General features: G+C 57.0%; 1 protein-coding gene across 2 annotated transcripts; it reads left to right on the forward strand.

Moving 5' to 3' along the window:
- The first annotated feature begins 6 nt into the window (after positions 1-6).
- Positions 7-19,790, forward strand: Traf2 (TNF receptor associated factor 2). 2 transcript variants are annotated; one of them, XM_033759122.1, is made up of 11 exons: positions 7-466; positions 7,234-7,451; positions 7,967-8,045; positions 8,303-8,401; positions 12,257-12,418; positions 13,626-13,700; positions 15,376-15,450; positions 16,675-16,956; positions 17,163-17,340; positions 18,725-18,873; positions 19,221-19,789. In XM_033759122.1, the coding sequence occupies exons 2-11, from the start codon at positions 7,264-7,266 to the stop codon at positions 19,437-19,439; spliced, it is 1,506 nt and encodes a 501-aa protein (XP_033615013.1). In that variant the 5' UTR covers positions 7-466; positions 7,234-7,263; the 3' UTR covers positions 19,440-19,789. The 2 variants fall into 2 exon arrangements, with proteins under 2 accessions (XP_033615013.1, XP_033615014.1); XM_033759123.1 differs by lacking the exons at positions 7-466; positions 7,234-7,451; positions 7,967-8,045; positions 8,303-8,401 and adding an exon at positions 11,191-11,923 and having other exon boundaries at positions 19,221-19,790.
- Positions 19,791-19,904: the final 114 nt, after the last annotated feature.

Here is a 19,904-nt window from a genome sequence, read left to right on the forward strand (position 1 = left end):
CTGTCCCAGCCCGGGCTCCCTTTCTTCCGCCAGGCCCCAGCTGTCCCGACGGTGGGGCCGAGTCCGACCCCCGGGACCCTGCTCCCACGAGGCCGAGGAAGGCTGCGCTTGGGGCACCCAGCCGGCCCCCGCAGTCTCCAGACTGGGAACCCGGGGAGGTTGTCGGAGCGATGAGCCTGGAGCCGAGGACTCGGATCCTGGCCACGTGGACCCGGCTCCTGGTCGCTGCTGCACTGACATCCAGCTTGCTCCCTGGAAGTTGCCTGTTCCTGGCTCTCGGCCACCTGACAGAGGCCATGCCTGGCCTGGCCTTACCCCATGGCTTCTGTCCCTCTGACTCAGGTCACCTCACCTATGACGATCGTGGGATGTAGCAACCCAAAGTGACTGTTTTTAGTCACAGGTGGTGGTGCACAGCTGCAGTCACAGCTACCTGGGCGGCTGAGGCAGGAAGATCAAGTTTGAGGTAATGGCATGAGACCCTATTATAAATAAAAAGAGCTGGGGTCCTAGCACAGTAGTAGAATACAGCCCTGGCTTAGTATGTGAAAAGCCCAGTGTTCCATCCCCGCGCTGAAAAAATAAAAAAGCTGGGCTAGGCGGTGTGAGACCTCAGTAGCGCCCCACAAAGAAAGGTTGCTGTTTTAGGTGGAGGCCCCAACCAACCCAGACTTGTTACTTAAGTCTTACTTTTTTTTTGTATGGGGGATCGAAGTCAAGTCCTTGCACTTGCAGGGCAGGCAAGCGGAACCACTGAGCTAAATCCCCAGCCTCTGAGTCTTAATTTTTGCAAACATCTTGGTTGCTATTTGAACAAAGCCATTGCTCTTGTAAGCAGTGGGGAGGCTGAGCAGGCAGGCGGCTGCTAACTTGGGGTGTAGCCTGGCCCCAGGAGTGTCCAGAGGCCTCTGTGCTCGGTGTTCCTTCTGCCTGGGACCCTGCTCCCAGTGCACCTCTGTGCTTCTTGTCCCATGTCCACTGTCATGTCCTTTGGTCCTGTCCTGTTTGCCACTTCTGAATCCTGGTAGGGCTGGGAAGCGTCCATGCAGTGGGTGGAGGTCAAGGCATGGGTGCTGCTAGTTCCCAGCCAGAGCCTACTTGTGTGGAAGGGATATCCTGACTCGCCCAGGTGCTGCTCCTCCTGGAACCCTGAAGGAACCTCGCCTCCCCTGGAGCTGTAATTCTGTGACTGCAGGTGTCACCTGGAAAAAGCCCCCTTCCAGGGAGAAAGCTCTCTGTCTTTTCACTGTTGTTTTCCCAGCATTAGCTTGGGCTTCATGTCAGATCACAGGAAATGCCAGGCAACCCTTTCTCCACCCCAGTGTGGTTGGTGTGTGGATTCTGACTGTGGCTGGGCAGGTGGGCTCCACAGCAGGAAGACCTAAGCACACACAAGCATGGACAGGAAGGGCCAGAGAAGAAAACCCAGGAAGCACTGCCCATGCCTCGGGCCTGTACTGGTGCCTGTCCTCCCAGTTTTCCAGCTGCTTCCTTTGCAGAGAGGGTGAGAGCTCTACCCAGATGCCACATAGAGGTCACTCATTCTCTCTTGTCACCCCATGGTCACCCTGCCCCTGCTATGGCTGGATGAGGAAGAGGAGCAGTACAGTGGAAGCTGTCCCCAGGGCCTGGGCCCAGGCCCAGGATGGTGGAGAAATTGGCCTCTGGGGCGGGATCTAAGCTGGTGGTGACTTAGGGAGGTAGGAATCCAGAGGTGACCTGGTCAGAAAAGTCCAGGACATGGGGCCGGGCAGCTGGGGTGGGGAGCAGCGCCAGGGGCATCAAGGGAGAGAGGGGAGGCCTGGCTTCTTCCTCCAGCTTTGTGCGTGGCTCTGGTCTAGATGCTGGACCCCTCCTCCAGTCCCTGCTCCTGACGGGCCCAGGGCTGCACAGGTGTGAGAAGGGCTGTTGCCTGGAACAACTACTGGGAAGAGCAGAATGGGTGTCAGTGGAGCTGGGCACCATTGGTGGGGAGCTCTGAGCAGAGGGGAGACCCAGTCTGAGCCCTGTGTTGTGTCCAGAAGGGAAATGGGCTGGGAAGCCCTGAGGGCAGCAGTGACTTGGTCACATGGGGGTGATATTTAAAGTGTCTGGGTCCTGACCTAGCCCTGGCACGACATGCATAGTGCTCAGAGGGCACGGCCACAGCAGTACCATGCATACAGCTGTGTCACAGCTGAACCATTCCCTGTTGGTGACCCTGGCTGGTGGGTTTGTTTTGCTATACTGGGGACTGAACCTAAGGACAGTAAGCTTATTTATCTATACAATTCCAGTGCTGTATTTGTACTTATTTATTTATAGTGATGCTGGGAATGGAAACCAAGGTGCTATACTCCTGAGCTACATCCTCAGCACTGTCTGATTTTTCATCTTAAGACAGGATCTCACTAAGTTGCCCAAGCTGGCCCTGAACTTGTGATTCTCCTGACTCAGCCTCCCAGGTGTTAATAAGGATTATAGGCAGGTGCCACCACACCTGGCTACTGGCATCTATGTTTTTTTTTTTTGTTTTTTTTTTTAAGGCAGGCTCTCACTATGTAGTTCAGACTGCCCTGGAACTCACTATGTAGCCCAGGCTGGTCTTGAACTCTCAGCGGTCCTTCTGCTTCAGCCTCCTGAGTGCTGGGATTATAGGTGTACACTACCAGGACTGGCTACTGGCATCTAGTTTTATACTTTTTTTTTTTTTTTTGTGGTACTGGGGATCGAACTCAGGTCCTTGCCCTTGCGAGGCAGGCCACCAAACCGGCTGAGCTAAATCCCTGGCCCTGGCATCTAGTTTTAAATAAGAGAAACTACATGTACTGATTACATGAATAAATGTAAACAGCAGCCACTTTTAAAATTAGAACAGTCCTTTCCTACAATATTTGTTTTCAGTAATTTTGTAGAAACAGTTGTCAGGTGTTAAGTGATGTTGGTAAAAGCTTTGGCTTGGTATGGTGTTGAGCCTGAGAAAAGATGACTCGCCTATCTGAAGTGGATTACTAGTAGTTGGGGGCATCCCAAGACTAAAACTCTTGTCTGTGAAGTAGGGTTGTTAGGCCCATGGGTTAGAACTGGGCACAACCAAGTGGGCGCTTATGTAGAAACCCAATATTGCACAGAATTTTAGCAGCTCTGGGTGGTGACTTGAATTTGGGAGCTTGCATCTCCATCATTTGGGGTGTTCTTGAGCTTCTCAAGAGTGAGTGCCTGGGCTGATTCCAGTGCTTGCTTGGGGAGGCACCTCCCAGGATGCACCCCGAATTGATTTTGTGTTGTAGTTGGGGCCGCGTTTGGTTTTTGAACAGCCTGCCTGGTGCTGTTCAGACCCACTCAGGTCTCACTGCTGTCTTTGCCCTTGGCCTGCTCCTCCTGCCCAGGGCAGTGGCCCCAGGCCTTAAGCCCCAGCTCTCCAGTAGGGCTGTTCTCCAGGTTTCATTGCCATTTTTAATGTTGGGAGGTGGTTATTCTTGAGAAGCAGGCATGGGCTTGTGGTCATTAAGCCTTCTGCCCTCTGTCTCTTTGGGAGAGGAGATTGTGTCTATGCTCAGAAGCCAGGTGTGCAGCGGATGTGCTTTTATCTGTGCAGGCCACTAGGCCCAGAGGTAATGGCCGTGCGGTCTGTTGTCACAGATGGGCCTTGCCTGACCTTGAATGCTGTGAGTGGAATCATTGCCTGAGCTGTTTTGTGTCTGGGAGACCTCTCATGTGAAGTAAGCAGTCCATTTGGGAATGGATTATGAGACCGCACATTCCTACAGGTCTGTCACTGTGAGTGATGCTGCTTTGTTCTTAGCTCACCAACCTGTCAGAATTTTTACAGTGAGCCAGTCTGGAATGTGAAAAGCCTCAGAGTGTATCGATCCCATGTTTCTTGGTGTAAGCCACAGGTAGGTGCAGCCTGGGCCACCCGGCCCTCACACTGTCTGTCCCATGTGTTTGGTGCTGGCCGTGGTCCCTCCTCCTTGTAGACTGCAGACGGGCAGCCCCAGGCAGCCCCAGAGCAGCTGTGAGGTGCAGTGTGCAAGTCGCTTCCCATGCAGCAGGTTGGGTGGAGTGGGAAGGTCGTGTGGGGTTTTGGCCCAGTGCTTGTGAGGGTTCGTGAGGCAGCACAGTTCTTGTTATGATGTCTTTCTGAAGGAGACTCAGATCTGCATTTAAGCCCGCAAGCACCGAGAGAGCCCTGAGGTGCAGTATTGGTGCCAGGTGATGCCAGCTGACTGTTCCAGTCTGAGGTTGTCTGGGCGGCAGTGGTGGTCTCTGGGCTGCTGAGATGGTGCCCTTGACATCGCTGAGGGCATCTGCAACCAGGACTGACGTGAAGGTCAAGGCCCCGCTCTCTCAGTGGCCCTTTTATCACACAAGAGCAAAGAAGGCCAGGAGGCAGAGGTGTCCCCCCAGCGCCTGCGCTGCCAGAGGAAAGGCCCTGAAAGGAAAGGCCTAAGGAAGTGGAAGAGGAAGACGGCCCCATCCCCCTGCCCCCATGCAGCCATCTTTAGTTTGTGTTATGTTCTCGCCCTGTCCATGAGAAACATGGCTACGACATTCAGAGCTCTTCATGTCTTACACTGTTTTATCTGATGTAACAAACCTCAATTGGGGTTTTAACCTAAAGAATGATACTTATAAATAGAAAATCCCTCCATCTGAAGTGGCTTAGAGCAGTGCCTTTCAAACTATTAGTGGTTCATGAGATCAATTTAGCAACTTCTAACCAGAGAAAAAGAAATATGATAGGAAACTCAGGATACCCTCATGCAGAGTGGCACAGTTTTTGTTTTGTTTTGTTTTGTTGGTACCAGGGACTGAACTTGGGACCTAGTGCTTGCGAGGCAGGTGGTGGAACCACTGAGCTAAATCCCCTGCCCCAGAGTGGTACCGTTTGATGAGCCTTTGGCTTTTTTTTTGTTTGTTTGTTTGTTTGGTATGGGGGATCAAACTCAGGACCTTGTATTGGTGAGGCAGACGTGCTGCCACTGAGCCACATTCCCCAGCCTTTCCCTTGGCTTCTGTTACACGCAAATGTTCGGCAAGTCGTGTTGTAGGGGAACACCTGGGTGTGGTCCTGCCAGGCATGGAGGTGAGCGGGTGACAGCAGGGCTCTTGGGAGACAGGGTCTCGCTGCCTTGCCTGGGATGACATTAGACTTCGAGCAGATGGAATACACACCATGCCTGGCTTCCTCAGAACATCTCTGTAGATTGTTGCCAGGGGGAGCAGGCCCACCAATGGTGCAAGGAGATTGTGTTGCCCTGAGAGGCATGGCATCAGCAGGTGCCATGTTGTGCACAGAGCCCAGCAACCCTCTGGTGCTTGGGGAGAGTATAGGCCGCCAGTATGTCCTGAAGTGCCACATGGATGGCACAGTTGTGACATATGTTCATCAGTGTTGGCTGGGCCTGGCTGGCATCCAGGCTGTGCCCGGCAGTGGAGAGATGACCCATGCAGTCCAGAGCTGGACATGAGAGGGCTCCTGGCCGCTGCCCTCCAGGGGCCTCCTGTGGGTCCTGCCTTGTGAGCCAGTGACCCGGGAGTCGTGTGCTCCTCTGCAGAGGTGCTGTGCCATAGGCCTGTGTGTCAGATACTTGGTGGGGAGATCATGGGTGGGTCATCGTGAGCCAGTAGGGAGGGCAGCTTGCCATGCAGCAGCTGTGGTGCTTATCCCAGTTAAAGTGCTTTGTTCAGGGCCATTTGGTAGTTGCCCCTTCTCCGCGGCTCATGGGTAGCATTTCTGGCCTCTGAGCTCTGGATACCACATGCTATTGATGTGAGGTCCCCAAAAGCTGCTGGGTTGTGTCCCGAATGGAACCCCCACACCCCCAGACTCACCACCCTTGGAGTCGCTACAGGGTGGTCCATAGAGTCAGTCCCGCTGGCGCCTGGGGTCTGAAGGCATCTGTGGAATGAGGGGATGGTGGCATGTGACAGCTGTCGGCTACGGGTGGGGCAGTCTTACCACATGGCAGGGAAATTGAGATGGCTCTCGGGAATGGTGAACTGTAACTGCCATCAGCCAGGTGCTGCTTCATGGAAGCTGCTCTGCCTTGGAAGGCCGCTGTGGTGTGACCAGGAATCTGTCACAAAGGAGTAGTGGGCCCCAGCTTCGGGCCAGCCCTTGTACCAGGTGCAGTACCAGTGCAGGCTGCAGGAGGTGGCCCACTTGTCTCCTCCAGGTTGTGTTTCACACAACTCGGTGAGCCCAGTCCGCATGCCCTGCTGCCATCCCCATGTCAGCCAAGAGCTGAATGTGTGCAAACCTTGGTGGGGAGAGGCCGAAGCTATGGCTGGGAGTTGATCAGGCCCTCTCCCATGAAGGAGTTCTGGCATTCCTAGGAGGCCTGTTGCTGTGCCTGCCCGGACCCGACAGAGCCCAGTGCCTTTGAGAACACTGCACTGCACCAGCATCTTGGCCCTGACCTGGCTCTGAGCAGCCCTCTCTTCTGTGCTACTGCTGGGCAGGGAAGCCTGCTATGTGCTTGTTTGCTGTATGCCCAGTGGGAGCCCAGTGGAGAAGCCTGGGCACCATGGCACTGTGGTGGCTCGTCAAGACAGTGGGATGGGGAACGGAATTGAGGCTTCTCTGTAGGTGTGGCCCCCGGGGCTGGAGTGGGCACTAGGCGCAGGGAACCTGGTGGACACAGAGGGGCTCTGCGGCCTGTGCGGTTGGTCTGGACTGTGAAGTGCACTGATAACAAATGGGGAGCGCTGTGGCCAGCGCCAGGCTGGCTTGCCAGGTGTTGTTGGTTCTGGGCATGGCCAGGACCTGAGGAACCGGCAGGTATATCATGGAACATTTTAGAAGCCATCTGTGATCTGGATGTGGTGGTGTCTGTGTAACCCAGCACTCCAAGGCTGAGGAGTGCAAATTCAAGCCCAGCCTGCACAATTAAGCTATAAAAAAGTACAGGGCTGAGGAAGTTCCTCAGTGCAAATGCCCTGGGTTCAGTCGCTAGTACCATGCACACAGTCACAGGACCACAGGCACAGGATGGAGGTGCTCGCGGGAGGGCAGCCTGCTCTGCCAGCCAGGGCTCAGGCCAGCAGGAAGACCTTGAGTTGGTACTCAGCTCGAGTGCTGGCCATATGCTGTACCTTGGCTCCCACATCTGTGGCAGCAACTTGCCCTGCCTGTCTGCAAGGCTCCTGAGCTCAGAACATTCTCAGATCTTCTCAGGACTCTGCTGGACTCGTTCCTGTCCCTTACTGCCCTGGGCAGGGTGTCATGTGGTCTGTGTTCCTCCTCAGGGCCACGCAGCGTGTGGGGTTCCAGCTCTCATGGCTGTAGCCAGCGTGACCCCCCCGGGCTCCCTGGACCTGCTGCAGCCAGGCTTCTCCAAGACTCTCCTGGGGACTAAGCTCGAGGCCAAGTACTTATGCTCTGCCTGTAAAAATGTCCTGCGGAGGCCCTTCCAGGCCCAGTGTGGCCACCGCTACTGCTCCTTCTGCCTGAACAGCATCCTCAGGTGTGCAGGCTGCTGCAGGGGTGGTGAGGGCGGAAGGATGGTGCTGGTGTCAGTATGGTTTGGAGGCTCTGGGTTTGGGTCCTCACCAGACTGCAGGCTGCATGGTTTAGTGTCAGTTACCTACTGTAGTGCTGCTGGGGGCCTGAGGGGCGAAGCACAGGGCCTGACCTCTTTGCTCTTGGTCACCTGGGTACTGGGAATCCCACTCCGCATGGCTGCTCTAGATGGCAGGGAGGATCCTGGGCTCCTGGGCACCAGTGTCACAAAGCTCATGGCCTCTCCAGAAAAAGCAGCTTGTCACAAAAGGAGAGTCCCTTGGCTGGGATGTGCCTCTCCTCACACCCTACCCTCTCGGGAGCTGCTATTTTCCTCTGTACTGTTACTGCACAGTGCTGTTGATTTCATTGAGGGGAATTTAAGAATTTGTGGTGTGCAGTTGTTTTGTAGACTGGGCAGTCAGTGATCATTTCTTTTTCATAGCAGGCTTCATAGGAGATTTTGTTTCTCTCCCCCAGGTCTGGGCCTCAGAACTGCGCTGCCTGTGTTCATGAGGGAATCTATGAAGAAGGTGTTTCTATTTTAGAAAGCAGCTCAGTGAGTACATTTCCTTGGAGCTACAAGTATTGATCAGAAGCATTTTAGGATTCCCTTTGTAATGTTGGTGACAAAACCTGAGGTGCCCCTAGCAGATGTGAGTGCTCAGGGTTTGAGAGGCCAGTGCACAGAGTGCGGGTGGTCCTCAGCGCCACCCTGTGCCCTCCATGGCCAGATATGGGCTGCACTTGGGGTGGCACTTGCTCCACAGGGGGCTGTTGGAGGAGGTTCAATCCAAGCACTGTTGCTGTTCCCAGGCCTTCCCAGACAATGCTGCCCGCAGGGAGGTAGAGAGTCTGCCAGCCATCTGTTCCAATGAGGGCTGCACCTGGAAGGGGACCCTGAAGGAATACGAGGTAAGACGGGTATCACTGTGTTGCTGTGGGCTGCTCTGAAGCCCCACTGGTCGAGATGCCACTCCCCAGATCATTGGTCTCCAGATCCACCCTCTGCTCCTTCTGGGCTGGAGCTGTCTGCTGTCTGTGTGCATTGAGGTGGCAGTGCCCCTTAGAAGGTGTCCATGTAGAGACCAAATTGTGCAGTTCACAGCCCTGCACTGTGAAGCCCAGTGCTTCTCCTCTCTGTGCCTCAGTGTCCTCGTCTGTCCACGGAGGTGCACTTCTCTCACACTGTGGCATGTGAGATTGGAGGTGCCTGTGTGTGAGGATGAGGACCTGGCCCTGTGCCAGCCGTAGGAGTACTCTATTTGCCTTGGCAGCGGATTTCCCAGTGATAGAGGGTAGCTTCTTCTGTGTTGGCACCTGCAGCTCTCAAGCTCCATGAGATTTTGTGTAGTGTCCACGAAGGATTTCTTGTGTTTAGCTTTGTTTTTGAAATGGGGTCTCCCTCTGGTATCTGAGCTGGCCTTGAATTCAACCCTCATTGTAGCCTACCAGGTAGCTGGGGTTGCGGGTTTGTACTGCTGTGAATTGTGTTGACACTGGAAGTCACATAGTTCGTGGTCGCATTTATTCTGTGCTCACAGAAAGACTCTGACCAGTGACAGAGGTAGCTGCAGGCTGGTACTGACGGTGCTGTGCTTTGTCCTTCTGTACCCACAGAGGCTGGTGTCCTGGGGACCTCAGTGTGACCCTCTTGTCACCCTCAGGCCCCGCAGCTTGTGTCTGCCATCTTATGTCTGCTACTCTTAGTTGATGCCCTTCACAAAGTTTCACCTCAGATGCTTGCCCAGGAACGTTTGCAGCAGCTCGCAGGTGGACCACCCTCATGTCCTCTGGCAGGGGGCTGTGCCTGTGATGAGACTGTCACATGCGCCACAGCAGGGCCCAGCCTAAGGAGCTCCTGCTGAGCGAGCCAGCCCTCTCGGGTCCCTGGACGTGGACAGGGGAGTCGTGGCTGGCCAAGCCGAAGTTGGGGTCTCAAAGTGGGGAGGTTCCTCAAGCATAGCCTGCCTGGCCCAGGTCAGGGCTGTAGTGGATGCTTTGCTCACACCCTGCTCTTCTAGGCCAGGAGGATCCAGGGCCAGGGCAGCCATGGCCCCCAGAGAAGCCTTGTGCCTAGGCAATGGGTCTGGGGTTCTCTGACTGAGCCAGACCCTGGGCAAGTTGGGATCCTCTCTCCTCTGTTCTCTGTTGTGTGTGTCAGGCCACACTTCCCCTCATCCTTTTTGTTTTCTTGATGCTGGGGTGGAAACAAGGCTTCCTGTGTGCTAATCACATATCTGCTGCTGAGCTCCTCCAGCTGCTCCCTCCAGTTCTCACTGGCTGCAGACTGTTACCTACACTGGGAGAGCAGCTCTGACTGCCTCCTGGGTGCATGAGGAGCTGCGCTGTCCGCCCTAGCACAGAACGTCCTGCTCAGTTCCGGAGACATGGGCCCAGACACTTTTCCTGGTGCTGTTCGTGAGGAGGGGAGCATGGCTCCAGATCTGCCCTGTGACGATGGGCATGTGGGGTGGGCAGTGGGGCACTGAAGGGGCAGGCAGGGACTCTGGATTCCCCTGAGGTTCCTGCCACCCCCAGGCCTGTGGTGTCCGTGAGGCCAGTGGCCATGTGGGCTTGGCTGGGGGCCAGGGACTCCAGTGTCACGTGGCCCCACAGGCATGCAGCCTGGAAAGTCCCTGGCTGGGTCCTGTGTGAGCTCTGGAAAGTCCCTGCAAGGAGCTGGGTTTGGGTGTGTGGGCAGGGCAGCCCTGGGCTGGGACAGCCGGGCCAGACCTGATTTATGGGTAAAACCTCTGCCCTGTGGCAAGTGGCAAGTGCCGGAGACTAGCCAAGCTCTGCCTCCTCTCAGGCCATCACTCAGCTGGGTGGGTGTTCCTGGGAAGGGCAACCCTGAGGCTAAACCTCTTTCTACCTGATGGTCTGAATTACTTGAAAAGTTTGGAAAAGTGGGAAAAGATCCTTAGTCTTGGCTGAGGTTTTCCTTCTTGGTGATGTCTGCATCTAAGAGCGCGGTAGTTGTACAGCCCAGTCCAGCATCCCTGCCTCCTGGTCATCCCAGCTCTGGCTGTGGGCACATGCAGGTGGTGGGCACCAAAAGTGCCCCAGGCCCAGGGTAAGGGACGCGTGTGGGTTTAGCACGGGTTCTCTGGAGACTCAGTTATAATGGCCCTGTTTGCTTAAAAAGTTGAGTATGGATTTTTCTGACTTGTGCGTGTGGGGTCGGGGGGACCCGAGTGTGAGGAGGTGGGGCGTCTGCGGAACCCCGAGCGCAGATAAGCCATCGCCTCTTCTCACCTCTTGAGTATCTTACTTTACTGTGGTGCTGGGAATCCAGCCCCGGCTCCCACACGCTAGGCTCACAACCCTGACCTGCTGGCCCAATCCAGAGAGTCTTTTATTTTACCAAAACCTTAGAACAGTGCCTGCCCCTGCCTTGTGCTCACCTGTGCTGCACCACTGAGCCACACCTCCAGCTCAGCAGCAGCCTTTAGTTCAATCCTACTTTTGCTCCTGTTTTTGTGTTTCGTTGTTCGTGGTACTAGGCATTGAACCTAGGGCCTTCGCACTGGGCTGTATCTCCAGCCCTCTTTTCATATTTTATTTTCAGACAGTTTTCTAGCCTCAGTCTCCCACAATACTGGGTTAATAGGGATGTGCCACCACACCCTTTTATTTTTATCACAATTTAAAAAACTTAGCTAAGAGGCTAGAGATGTAGCTCAGTGGCACCTGAGTTGGATCCCCAGTACCAAAAAAAAAAAAAAAGCTTAGCTAAACCTGCTCCGACTCTTTACACCTGCAGTGACCACAGCACACTCCTTGCAGACTTGCCTGGGGGCTCCCGTGCCTGCCTGTCCCTCTCTAGCTGGCGGAGGCCTGGTGTCCTGTGTGGTCTCTCTCTGGTGCAGCACCCAGAGGTTGCAGCTGACCTCTTGGCTTCCCAAGGGTGTCCAGAACCCGGCCCCTCCCTTTGTCACCACTTTCCTGGTGGCTGCCACTGTGTGCCTTGTCAGTGGAGCTTCAGTGGGTCCCACTCTTTTGTGGAGTGGCAGCCAGCTGCCCTTGGAAGTTAGGGCAGGTCTTGTCACCTTTCTGTCCTGACCCTGTGGCATGGGGCCATCCTGTGCTCTGTCCAGGTCCCTTAAGACTTTCCATGCTGCCCTCCTTTTCCCCAGATCTTGCCCGACCCTTCAAGGCCACTGAAGGTTCTTGGCTTCTTTAGACCGCCTTAGGGAGCCTCCCATCTCTTGCCTCAGGTAGTCAGCTCCTCCCACTCACCCATGTTCCCAAGTGCTGGGAGGCAGGGGTGGGCTGCAAGGTCTCATCTTTCACACTGGCCTCTTGGCCCATCATCCTCAGCAGATCTCCAGGACACCATCCTATCCCCAGGACCTGGCTGGCCGTCTCATGCCCTGGGTCTTTGCTGGTGACCATGCCAGGGTTCCAGTGCTGCAGGGGCAGCTACCTCCACAGGTCTGCGTCTCCTGTGGCTTTCCTCTGCCTCCCACACCCCATCTAGCCCAGGAGGTGCCTGAGCCACTTCCTGGGCCAGGGGCACAGCTATTCCAGAGGCTGAGGCAGAGACGTGCTGCTACGGGGTCCCCCCACCTTTGTCTGGGGCAGGGGTCAGTGTCCCCGGGCTAGGAGTGCAGAGGGGAGGACATGTCAGCCTGGGGAGGCCTAGGTGCCGTATGGGGCGCGGTCTCCAGGGTGGGAGCAGGGCACGCAGACTCCAAGCATTGCATGTGCCATGGCTGCCTGACGGCCCGCGTGTGCCCTGCTCACACCTCCTTCTTGTGTTGCCAGAGCTGCCATGAAGGACTCTGCCCGTTCCTGCTGACTGAGTGCCCTGCGTGTAAAGGCCGGGTCCGCCTTGGGGAAAAGGAGCGCCATGCTGAGCAGGAGTGCCCGGAGCGGAGCCTGGCCTGCCGGCACTGCCGGGTGCCCTGCTGTCGAGCGGACCTGGAGGTGTGCTGGGCACAGGGGCCTGTGTGGTGGTAGCTGCACTATGGGTGCAGGGCTCAAGTTCGGTGCTGGTGTCAGAGCTGTTGGCCCCTCGGCGCTTGTGTTTGTGGGTGTCAGTGCTTCCTGAAGCATAGTGTGGAGGGTTCTTGGAGGCACTGGGCTCAGGTGTTCACCACGTCAAGGAGTGGCAGTGTCACCGTCCCGGGCCAGTGTGTCCTCCCTAGACTATCAGCAAACAAGCCTGACTTCATGTCATTTCATCGGAAATGGCAGGGGATGTGTTTCTGAAGGGTACAGAGCGGGCCAGGGATTTAGCTCAGTGGTGCCAGCACCTGCCTCGCAAATGCAAGGTCCCAAGTTCGATCCCCAGTACCAAAAAACGGGCACAGAGCTACCACGGTGTCATGGCCACACCAGCCAGCTTTACCCAAAACCAGCGCTGAGAGTGCATGGCATTTTGTGGCTGGGAAGAGAGAGGAAGCAGTGGGGTCCCCTGTCGCTGGGAGGCTGTGACCCTGGCGACCTGCAGACCTTCCTTGAGGCCACAGCTCCTGAAGGTCCACCCCTCCCCGTCAGTTGCACGGGGGACCGGCCCATTACACATGGCCTTTGGGGGACACTTGTCCAGCCCACAGTGGCCACGTTAGAATCTCGCTAGCTTTCCCAGCCCTACTGTCTGTAAGTGCCCCACAGGGTCCCCCTTTGCATCTGTTGAAGCAACATGTCAGGTCACCCTGTCTTTAATGCTGCCTATGTGGGTGTTTGCTCTCAGGGCTATTTATTACCGGGTTGTTGGGTTTACTGCTGTGCCCACCTCTGCCACAAGGACAGGCCTGAGCAGAGCCATCGTGCTGGGCATCTGCAGCAGCATGCTAGGCTGTCAGATGGTATGGCCACCCGACCCTGTAGTCAATGTGTTTTGCCCACCTCACACCATCCTGCTGGCACTGCTGTCTGTCCTTGTGGGTGCCCTTCTTTTCAGGCCAGTGGCAAAGTGGCTGTTCCACTTTCCTGCCCTCTGCAGTGGCCTTGTCTCATGTGCTCTGGAAGTGTGGCCCAGGAAAAAGTCGTACAGTGCTAGCTCAGGGTGCTGGTGGGTACTGTGCCTCTCTAGAAGCGCAGTGGGGCCACGTGTGGGTCAGGCTCTCCTTGTGCACAAGCCCTCTTCCATCTCCCCGCACCCTGTCTAACTCTGCCTGCTCCTCCTTAGGCACACCACGAGGTCTGTCCCAAGTTCCCCTTGACCTGCGAGGGCTGTGGCAAGAAGAAGATCCCTCGGGAGAAGGTAACATGGCCCGAGGGCCTATGCCGATGCGTGGTGGGGTGGGGGTGGGGGTGGACCTCTGACCTCTGCCCAGAGGGACAGAACAGTGCTAGGAAGCTTTCCTGTTGTGGGGTTGCCAGATGTGTGTGTCACTCGGGCGTGGCAGCCACAGTTCTGCGGGGCCAGGTGTGAGCCAGGCAGTCAGATGCCGCGCTGGAGCCAGTGGAGCCAGATGTGAAACTTGTCATCTCCAGCTGCTGCTGTGAGGGGCTTTGTTACAGACCTGACCAGGGTCTTTTTGAAGCGATAGGGTGTGGAGAGGTCCTCAGTGCCTGTGATGACAACGGTCACGCCTTGGGACAGGGCGTTGGATGTCCTTGCTCCAGCTCCTAGGTGCCCATGGTGAAGGTTGTTGGCATGCAGTGATGTGTGTGTTCCCAGGCCTTGTCCCTGGTGGCAGGTGGGAGGGGCGGCTCCCAGAAGCCAAGGTAGGAGCCAGTGTGGTGGCACTGGGTGACAGTCAGGGTGATGCTAGTGGTCAGTAGGCTGTGCCCAGGCTGCAGGCTTGGCCAAGCATGTGTGCTTGGTGGTCCGTTGGCTTTTTCCTGTCTGGTTTGCTTTAGTTTGTGTACAGATCACAGCCTAGGTCCTGGAGCTCCCAGTCTGAGCGGAGTGGGAGAGGGGCCTCTGCTGCCCTTATCCAGTCGTCCTGCATCCAGGTCCTCCTGTGGCTTTGGGCCAAGTGCCCCCTCAGGTGTCGTGTGGCCTTCAGTGGTGGCTAAGGTGGCTCTCAGGCTCAGTGTTAAGTTCAATCTCTGCTTCTTTTTTTTTTTTTTTTTTGTACTGGGGATCGAACTCCAGTCCCTGTGCTTGTGAGGCAGATGGCAGTACCACTGAGCTATATCCCCAGCCCTCCACTTCTTTTTTTGAGGGGGCCGAGGATTAAACCCAGGGCCTTTGCTCTGAGCCACCTACCTAGGCCTTTTCAACTTGTAGTTATCCTGCCTCAGCCTCTCAGAGTGCTGGGATTACAGGTGTGCGCCACCACACCCAGCCAGGCTCCAGCTCTTGATAGGATCTTGCTCAGGGGCTGTGGTGGACGGGACAACCCTTAGGAGGTCAGGACACCAGCCTGGTGCCCAGTGCCTCAAGGCTAAGTGCTGGCAGGTGTTGTCCCTGTCGGCTGTGGCCTGTGGTGTCTCTGCAGTGTCCTCCACCTGGCCTGTGCTCATCCTGGCAGGTCTGGTACCTGGAGATCAGGACTGGTCCTCTCCCTGTGGTTTTCTGGGTGGTGTTTGTGTTGTTTCAGTACTGGGGCTTGAACCTCCCGTCTTGTGCACATGAGGTGCGTACTCCTTGGCCCCGATGAGAGTTCCTGCTGTGGGCTAGGTTTGGGGTCCAGGCACCGTGCAGTCCTCCTCCCTCGTCGTGTCCTGGGCGTGTGTCTCCCCGTCTCCTCTCACTGGCCCTGTGTCCCATGCGCACACATCCCTAAGACTGATGGCAGTGGTGGCACAGCTGCTTTGCAGGACCTCCCCATACATAAGCTGCTCTCTGGGGCAGCCCGAGACGGCAGCCCTCTGTACAGAGGGTGCGGGCTTTGTCCTGTGAGAGGCTTTGGGGTCAGTGTGGCAGGGATGAAATGGACTGGGACCGAGAAGGACGGCCCTGGGACTTCATCCCCTTGCCCCTCCAGTTTCAGGACCACGTCAGGACTTGCGGCAAGTGCCGGGTCCCCTGCAGGTTCCACGCTGTGGGCTGCCCTGAGCTGGTAAGTAGCTCCCTTGCCCGCCTTGCAGCACCAACCCCCAGCCCCAGCCAGCTTCATCTGCTCCCGTTCCTCACCACCACCCAGCTCTGGAACTGCTGCACTGAGCCTCCCTGGATGATGCCAGTGGACTCTCAGTCACTGTGGCCAGCACTCTGTCCTACTGTCCTGTGCCCCTCGCTGTCCTCTCATCTTGCCCAAAAGAGGAAGGGGCACTGTCACTGTCCAAGTGTCCAGCCAGAGCCCCGGGTCCAGAACTCACGTCATCCCCTCTTTACCCCACTTGCGTCGCAGCTGCTCCCTAACTGTCAGCAGTGGTCCTGCCCTCCCCTTCCAGGTGCTTGACAGGTGCTCCTGCCCCTGCCACCTGCTGTGGCATTTACACGGGAAGTCAGATGGGTCACAGCCTTCTTCCAGCCCTCCAGCCCTGTCTTCACACCCTGCTGCGATTCACAGTTGGCCCATGGCCCCCCAACCTCTGCCTTGCCCTTCTGGTTTTTGAATGTCTTTAACATTTTTTTATCTTGTTGCAGAAGATTGAAAAAAACTTAGTTGAAGTTAGGCATCTTTAGGGAAGCCTGGCTTCTAGCTCTGTTTTCCACTTTACCCTGAGCGCGGCTCTTTATTTCTTTTTTTTTTTTTTTTTTTTTTTTTTTTTTTTTTTTTTTTTTTTTTTTTTTTTTTTGGTTTTTTTTGGTTTTTTGAGACAGGGTCTCACTATGTAGTTGAGACTGACCTGGAACTCACTATGTAGGTCAGGCTGGTCTGGAACTCACAGCGATCCTCCTGCCTCAGCCTCCCGAGTGCTGGGATTACAGGTGTGAGCCACCATACCCAGCAAAAGAACAGCTTTTTTAATGGTGCTTTTCCCCTGCCCATCCATCGGTGATGTTTTGCTGTGCTGCCCAGGCTGGCCTCAAACTCCTGGGCTTATGTGATCCTCCTGCCCTACCTTCCTGAGTGCTGAGACTACAGACACACGCCACCACGCCCAGCTTCGTTTCCATTTTTGAAGCAAATAAGTTATGTAAGAAGCTTTATCATTTTGAAGCACACTTGATTGTTAGACAGTGGCAGGTTAAATGCTGTCGCGCAGACCAAGGAGGACAGAACTGACTGAGCTGAGCTGTCGCCAGGAATCCTGGACACCTGTGCCCCTGTGGCTCCGACCGCCAGTGCGGTGAGACGTAGTGCGTAGTGCCAGCAGCCTCCCGCCTGTATCCATAGGTGGAAGCCGAGGAGCTACAGGGGCATGAGGGGCAGTGGTTGCGAGAGCACATGGCGCTGCTGCTGAGTGCCCTGCTGGAGGCCCAGACCCTCCCGGGGGGCCAGAGCCAGGCGGGACCCGAGCTGTTGCAGCGGTGCCAGGCCCTGGAGCGGAAGACGGCCACCTTCGAGAACATTGTCTGTGTCCTAAACCGGGAGGTGGAGAGGGTGGCTGTGACTGCGGAGGCCTGTACCCGGCAGCACCGGCTGGATCAGGACAGGATTGAGGCCCTGAGCAACAAGGTTGGTGGCACAGGACTGGCAACCACGACAGGAAGCCCAGGCAGCATAGGGCCCATGTGCTGCTGGCCTTGGGCTTTGACTCCTGCACTTCTGAGCTCTGGGATGGGGGCGCTCCTCGGGTTCATGGAGCCGGAGGGCTGACCTGACCTTCCTCGGGCTGTGCAGATGGGGCAGGCAGCTGTAAGAGGCTTGTGCTCCTACCACAGGTGCAGCAGCTGGAGAGGAGTATTGGGCTGAAGGACCTGGCCATGGCTGACCTGGAGCAGAAGGTCCTAGAGTTGGAGGCGGCCACCTATGATGGGGTCTTCATCTGGAAGATCTCGGACTTCACCAGGAAGCGCCAGGAGGCTGTGGCTGGCCGCACACCGGCCATCTTCTCCCCAGGTGCTGTCTAGAGCTTTCCAGTGCCCTGCTGGTCCTGCAGCCCCGAGGCTCCATGTCCCCTCACCTGTGTCCTCTAGTCCCTATGGCCTCATGGAATAGCTCCCCAAACAGGACTAGGGTCTCCCCGCAGCTGGCATCAGGAGCCTCTGTACCTCCTTGGGCAAGTTGGAGGCCATCTCTCCTCAGGTGGGAGTTAGGACACGAGGGCAGTGGGTCAGGCCGGTTGCACACAGGGGTGCCCTTGTCACCCCCAGATGGCAGAAGGCACAGGGTGCCATGGTTTGGGTGGTGTGGCATGGCTGCCAGGGAGGATGTGGCTCTAGAGTGTTGTGCTGAGCTGGTCTGACCTCTTCCTGGAACGGATGTTTCTCCCTTCACCCCTACCTTTGGGGTCTCTGGAGGTGGCACTAGCGTCTCCTGTGGGGACGACTTCTTAGCATGCTGCCCAACTGCCTTCTGGGGTGCTGCAGAGCCCCCTTGGAGACTCAGCCGCGCCTGTGCGTGCACTTCACCTTCGCGCTGACTCTGGGAGCTGCTGCCAAAGCAGTGGGTTCTGTGGTCGAGCAGAGACACTTGTGGCTGCTCCTGGCTGGGGTCACCTTGACACTGCAGGGGCCTGGCTGGCACCACTGTCATTCTGTATCGACATGACACATCCTGGGGGCCGATGGGAGGATGGCCATACCCCAGGGGCTGGTGCCTCCATCAGGACTCTGATGGCCAGTTCTCTGGGGCCCGAGCTCCAGCTCAGCAGGACTTTGGAGGGGCCAGCAGTGATGGGGGCCACTGCTTCAGGGCCTGGTATGGTGCAGAGCAGAGCACAGCCAAGCTCTTCATGGGGAGGAGCGAAAGCAGAAGGGGTACAGAGCCCCACTGGCTGAGGAGCCCCAGGAGGTCATGCCTCCTTAGGCTTCCACGCCTCCCGGCAGGCCGGCCATTCTGGGGGCATTTCGAGTCACGTGAGATGCATGAGAGGAGTCTGTTAGGGGAACCGGCCACCAATGTGGAGGCTGGGACACAACAGGCCACCTGGTGGCCGGGGACCCTGGATGCTGACAGTAAAGTTCACTCCAAGTCCAGTGGCCACAGGCAGGGAAGATGTGTCCCCACCCCAGGGCAAGGAAGCCAGTGTGCCTTTCTGCTTTTCTCACTAGAGCTGCTCCCTGGAGGTGAGCGCTCTCACCCGGCACAAGGCCTGAGCAGCTCTGGGTGTCCCCACTCAGGCAAGCTGCCTCGGAGGTCCTCACTCCTTCCCCACAGGGCAGTGTGTCACTGTCTCTGCCCCATCCCCTCCACCTTTTCCTCCTCCTCCTCCTCGCTGCCCTGAAGGTCCCTGGGCAGGAGCCGTGCCCTGCCTGTCCTCACAGCCCTCTGTTGCCCCCAGCCTTCTACACGAGCAGGTACGGCTACAAGATGTGTCTGCGTGTCTACCTGAATGGCGACGGCACCGGGCGGGGCACACACCTGTCTCTCTTCTTCGTGGTGATGAAAGGCCCTCACGACGCCCTTCTCCGCTGGCCCTTCAACCAGAAGGTGTGGCGCTGTCCAGGGGTAGCAGGGGCACCTGGGGTCTGAGGGGAGCGGTGAGGTGGCCCAGGAAGGGGTGGCACCATTACTGCTCCCCAGTGGTCTGCTGTGTGCCACGGCTCGTGCCTGCTGACTGCAGTGCCAACCTGGGGCTCTAGGACTAAGCTTAAGTCTGCTCTGAGCAGACCTAGAAGCCACAGAATAGCACAGGTGCAGGCAGCTGGGCCTGGCTAAGGCCTGGGTGTCCAAGCTGGAGACGCAGGTGCGGCCCGTTAGCTGTGGCTGCGGGCCGGTGTGCAGGAGGGGCTCTTTGGGGTGCTTGGGGCTCAGGCTCGGACCTCCTGGGCTTTTAGGTGACTCTGATGCTGCTGGACCAGAACAACCGAGAGCACGTGATCGACGCCTTCAGGCCGGACGTAACCTCCTCATCCTTCCAGCGGCCGGTCGGCGACATGAACATCGCCAGCGGCTGCCCCCTCTTCTGCCCCGTGTCCAAGATGGAGGCAAAGAACTCCTATGTGCGGGATGATGCCATCTTCATCAAGGCTATCGTGGACTTGACGGGGCTCTAGCCACCCCTGCCTGGCACAGTGCTGAGGGAGGAGCCACCGCGGGGCCAGGGTCCTGCACACAGGTGTGCAGGAGGAGCCGTCGCCATGCCAGCAGCAGAGACGGAGCAGCTCTGGTGAGCCCTGGCCTTTCTGGAAGGGCCCCGTGTGGGCACCAGCGCTCCTGGCCTGCTCCTGCTGGAGGAGTATCTGCGGCTGCCGGGAGAGCGGCAGGGTGGCCCTGGAGCACAGGGGGCTGAGCCCCCGCATGCACTGGACAGGAGTGGCCGTGCTGGCCCTGGGGCTGTACCCTGGGCTGAGGAGCTGTCGGTATTAAACCTTTGAGACCCTGTGGTGAGTGGTGTCCATCTAGCTCTGGCCTGGGCAGTGGTGACCTTTTTCTCCCACTGCCTTCTCTGTCCCTGTGTGCTGTGAGCTCCTGGGGATGCTGTGAGGCCAGGGTAGCTGCTGGGAAGTGTAGCAGAGTGA

The sequence above is a fragment of the Fukomys damarensis genome, unplaced genomic scaffold, assembly GCF_012274545.1.
Source record: "Fukomys damarensis isolate Sample0158 unplaced genomic scaffold, DMR_v1.0_HiC HiC_scaffold_36, whole genome shotgun sequence".
Taxonomy (NCBI): Eukaryota; Metazoa; Chordata; class Mammalia; order Rodentia; family Bathyergidae; genus Fukomys; species Fukomys damarensis.

Coding starts and splice junctions, on each gene's coding strand:
- Traf2 (XM_033759122.1), top strand. CDS start 7,264: ATGGCTGTAGCCAGCGTGACCCCCCCGGGCTCCCTGGACCTGCTGCAG. Junction 8,402..12,256: donor GGACCCTGAAGGAATACGAG/GTAAGACGGGTA, acceptor TTGTGTTGCCAG/AGCTGCCATGAAGGACTCTG. Junction 17,341..18,724: donor ACCGGCCATCTTCTCCCCAG/GTGCTGTCTAGA, acceptor TGTTGCCCCCAG/CCTTCTACACGAGCAGGTAC.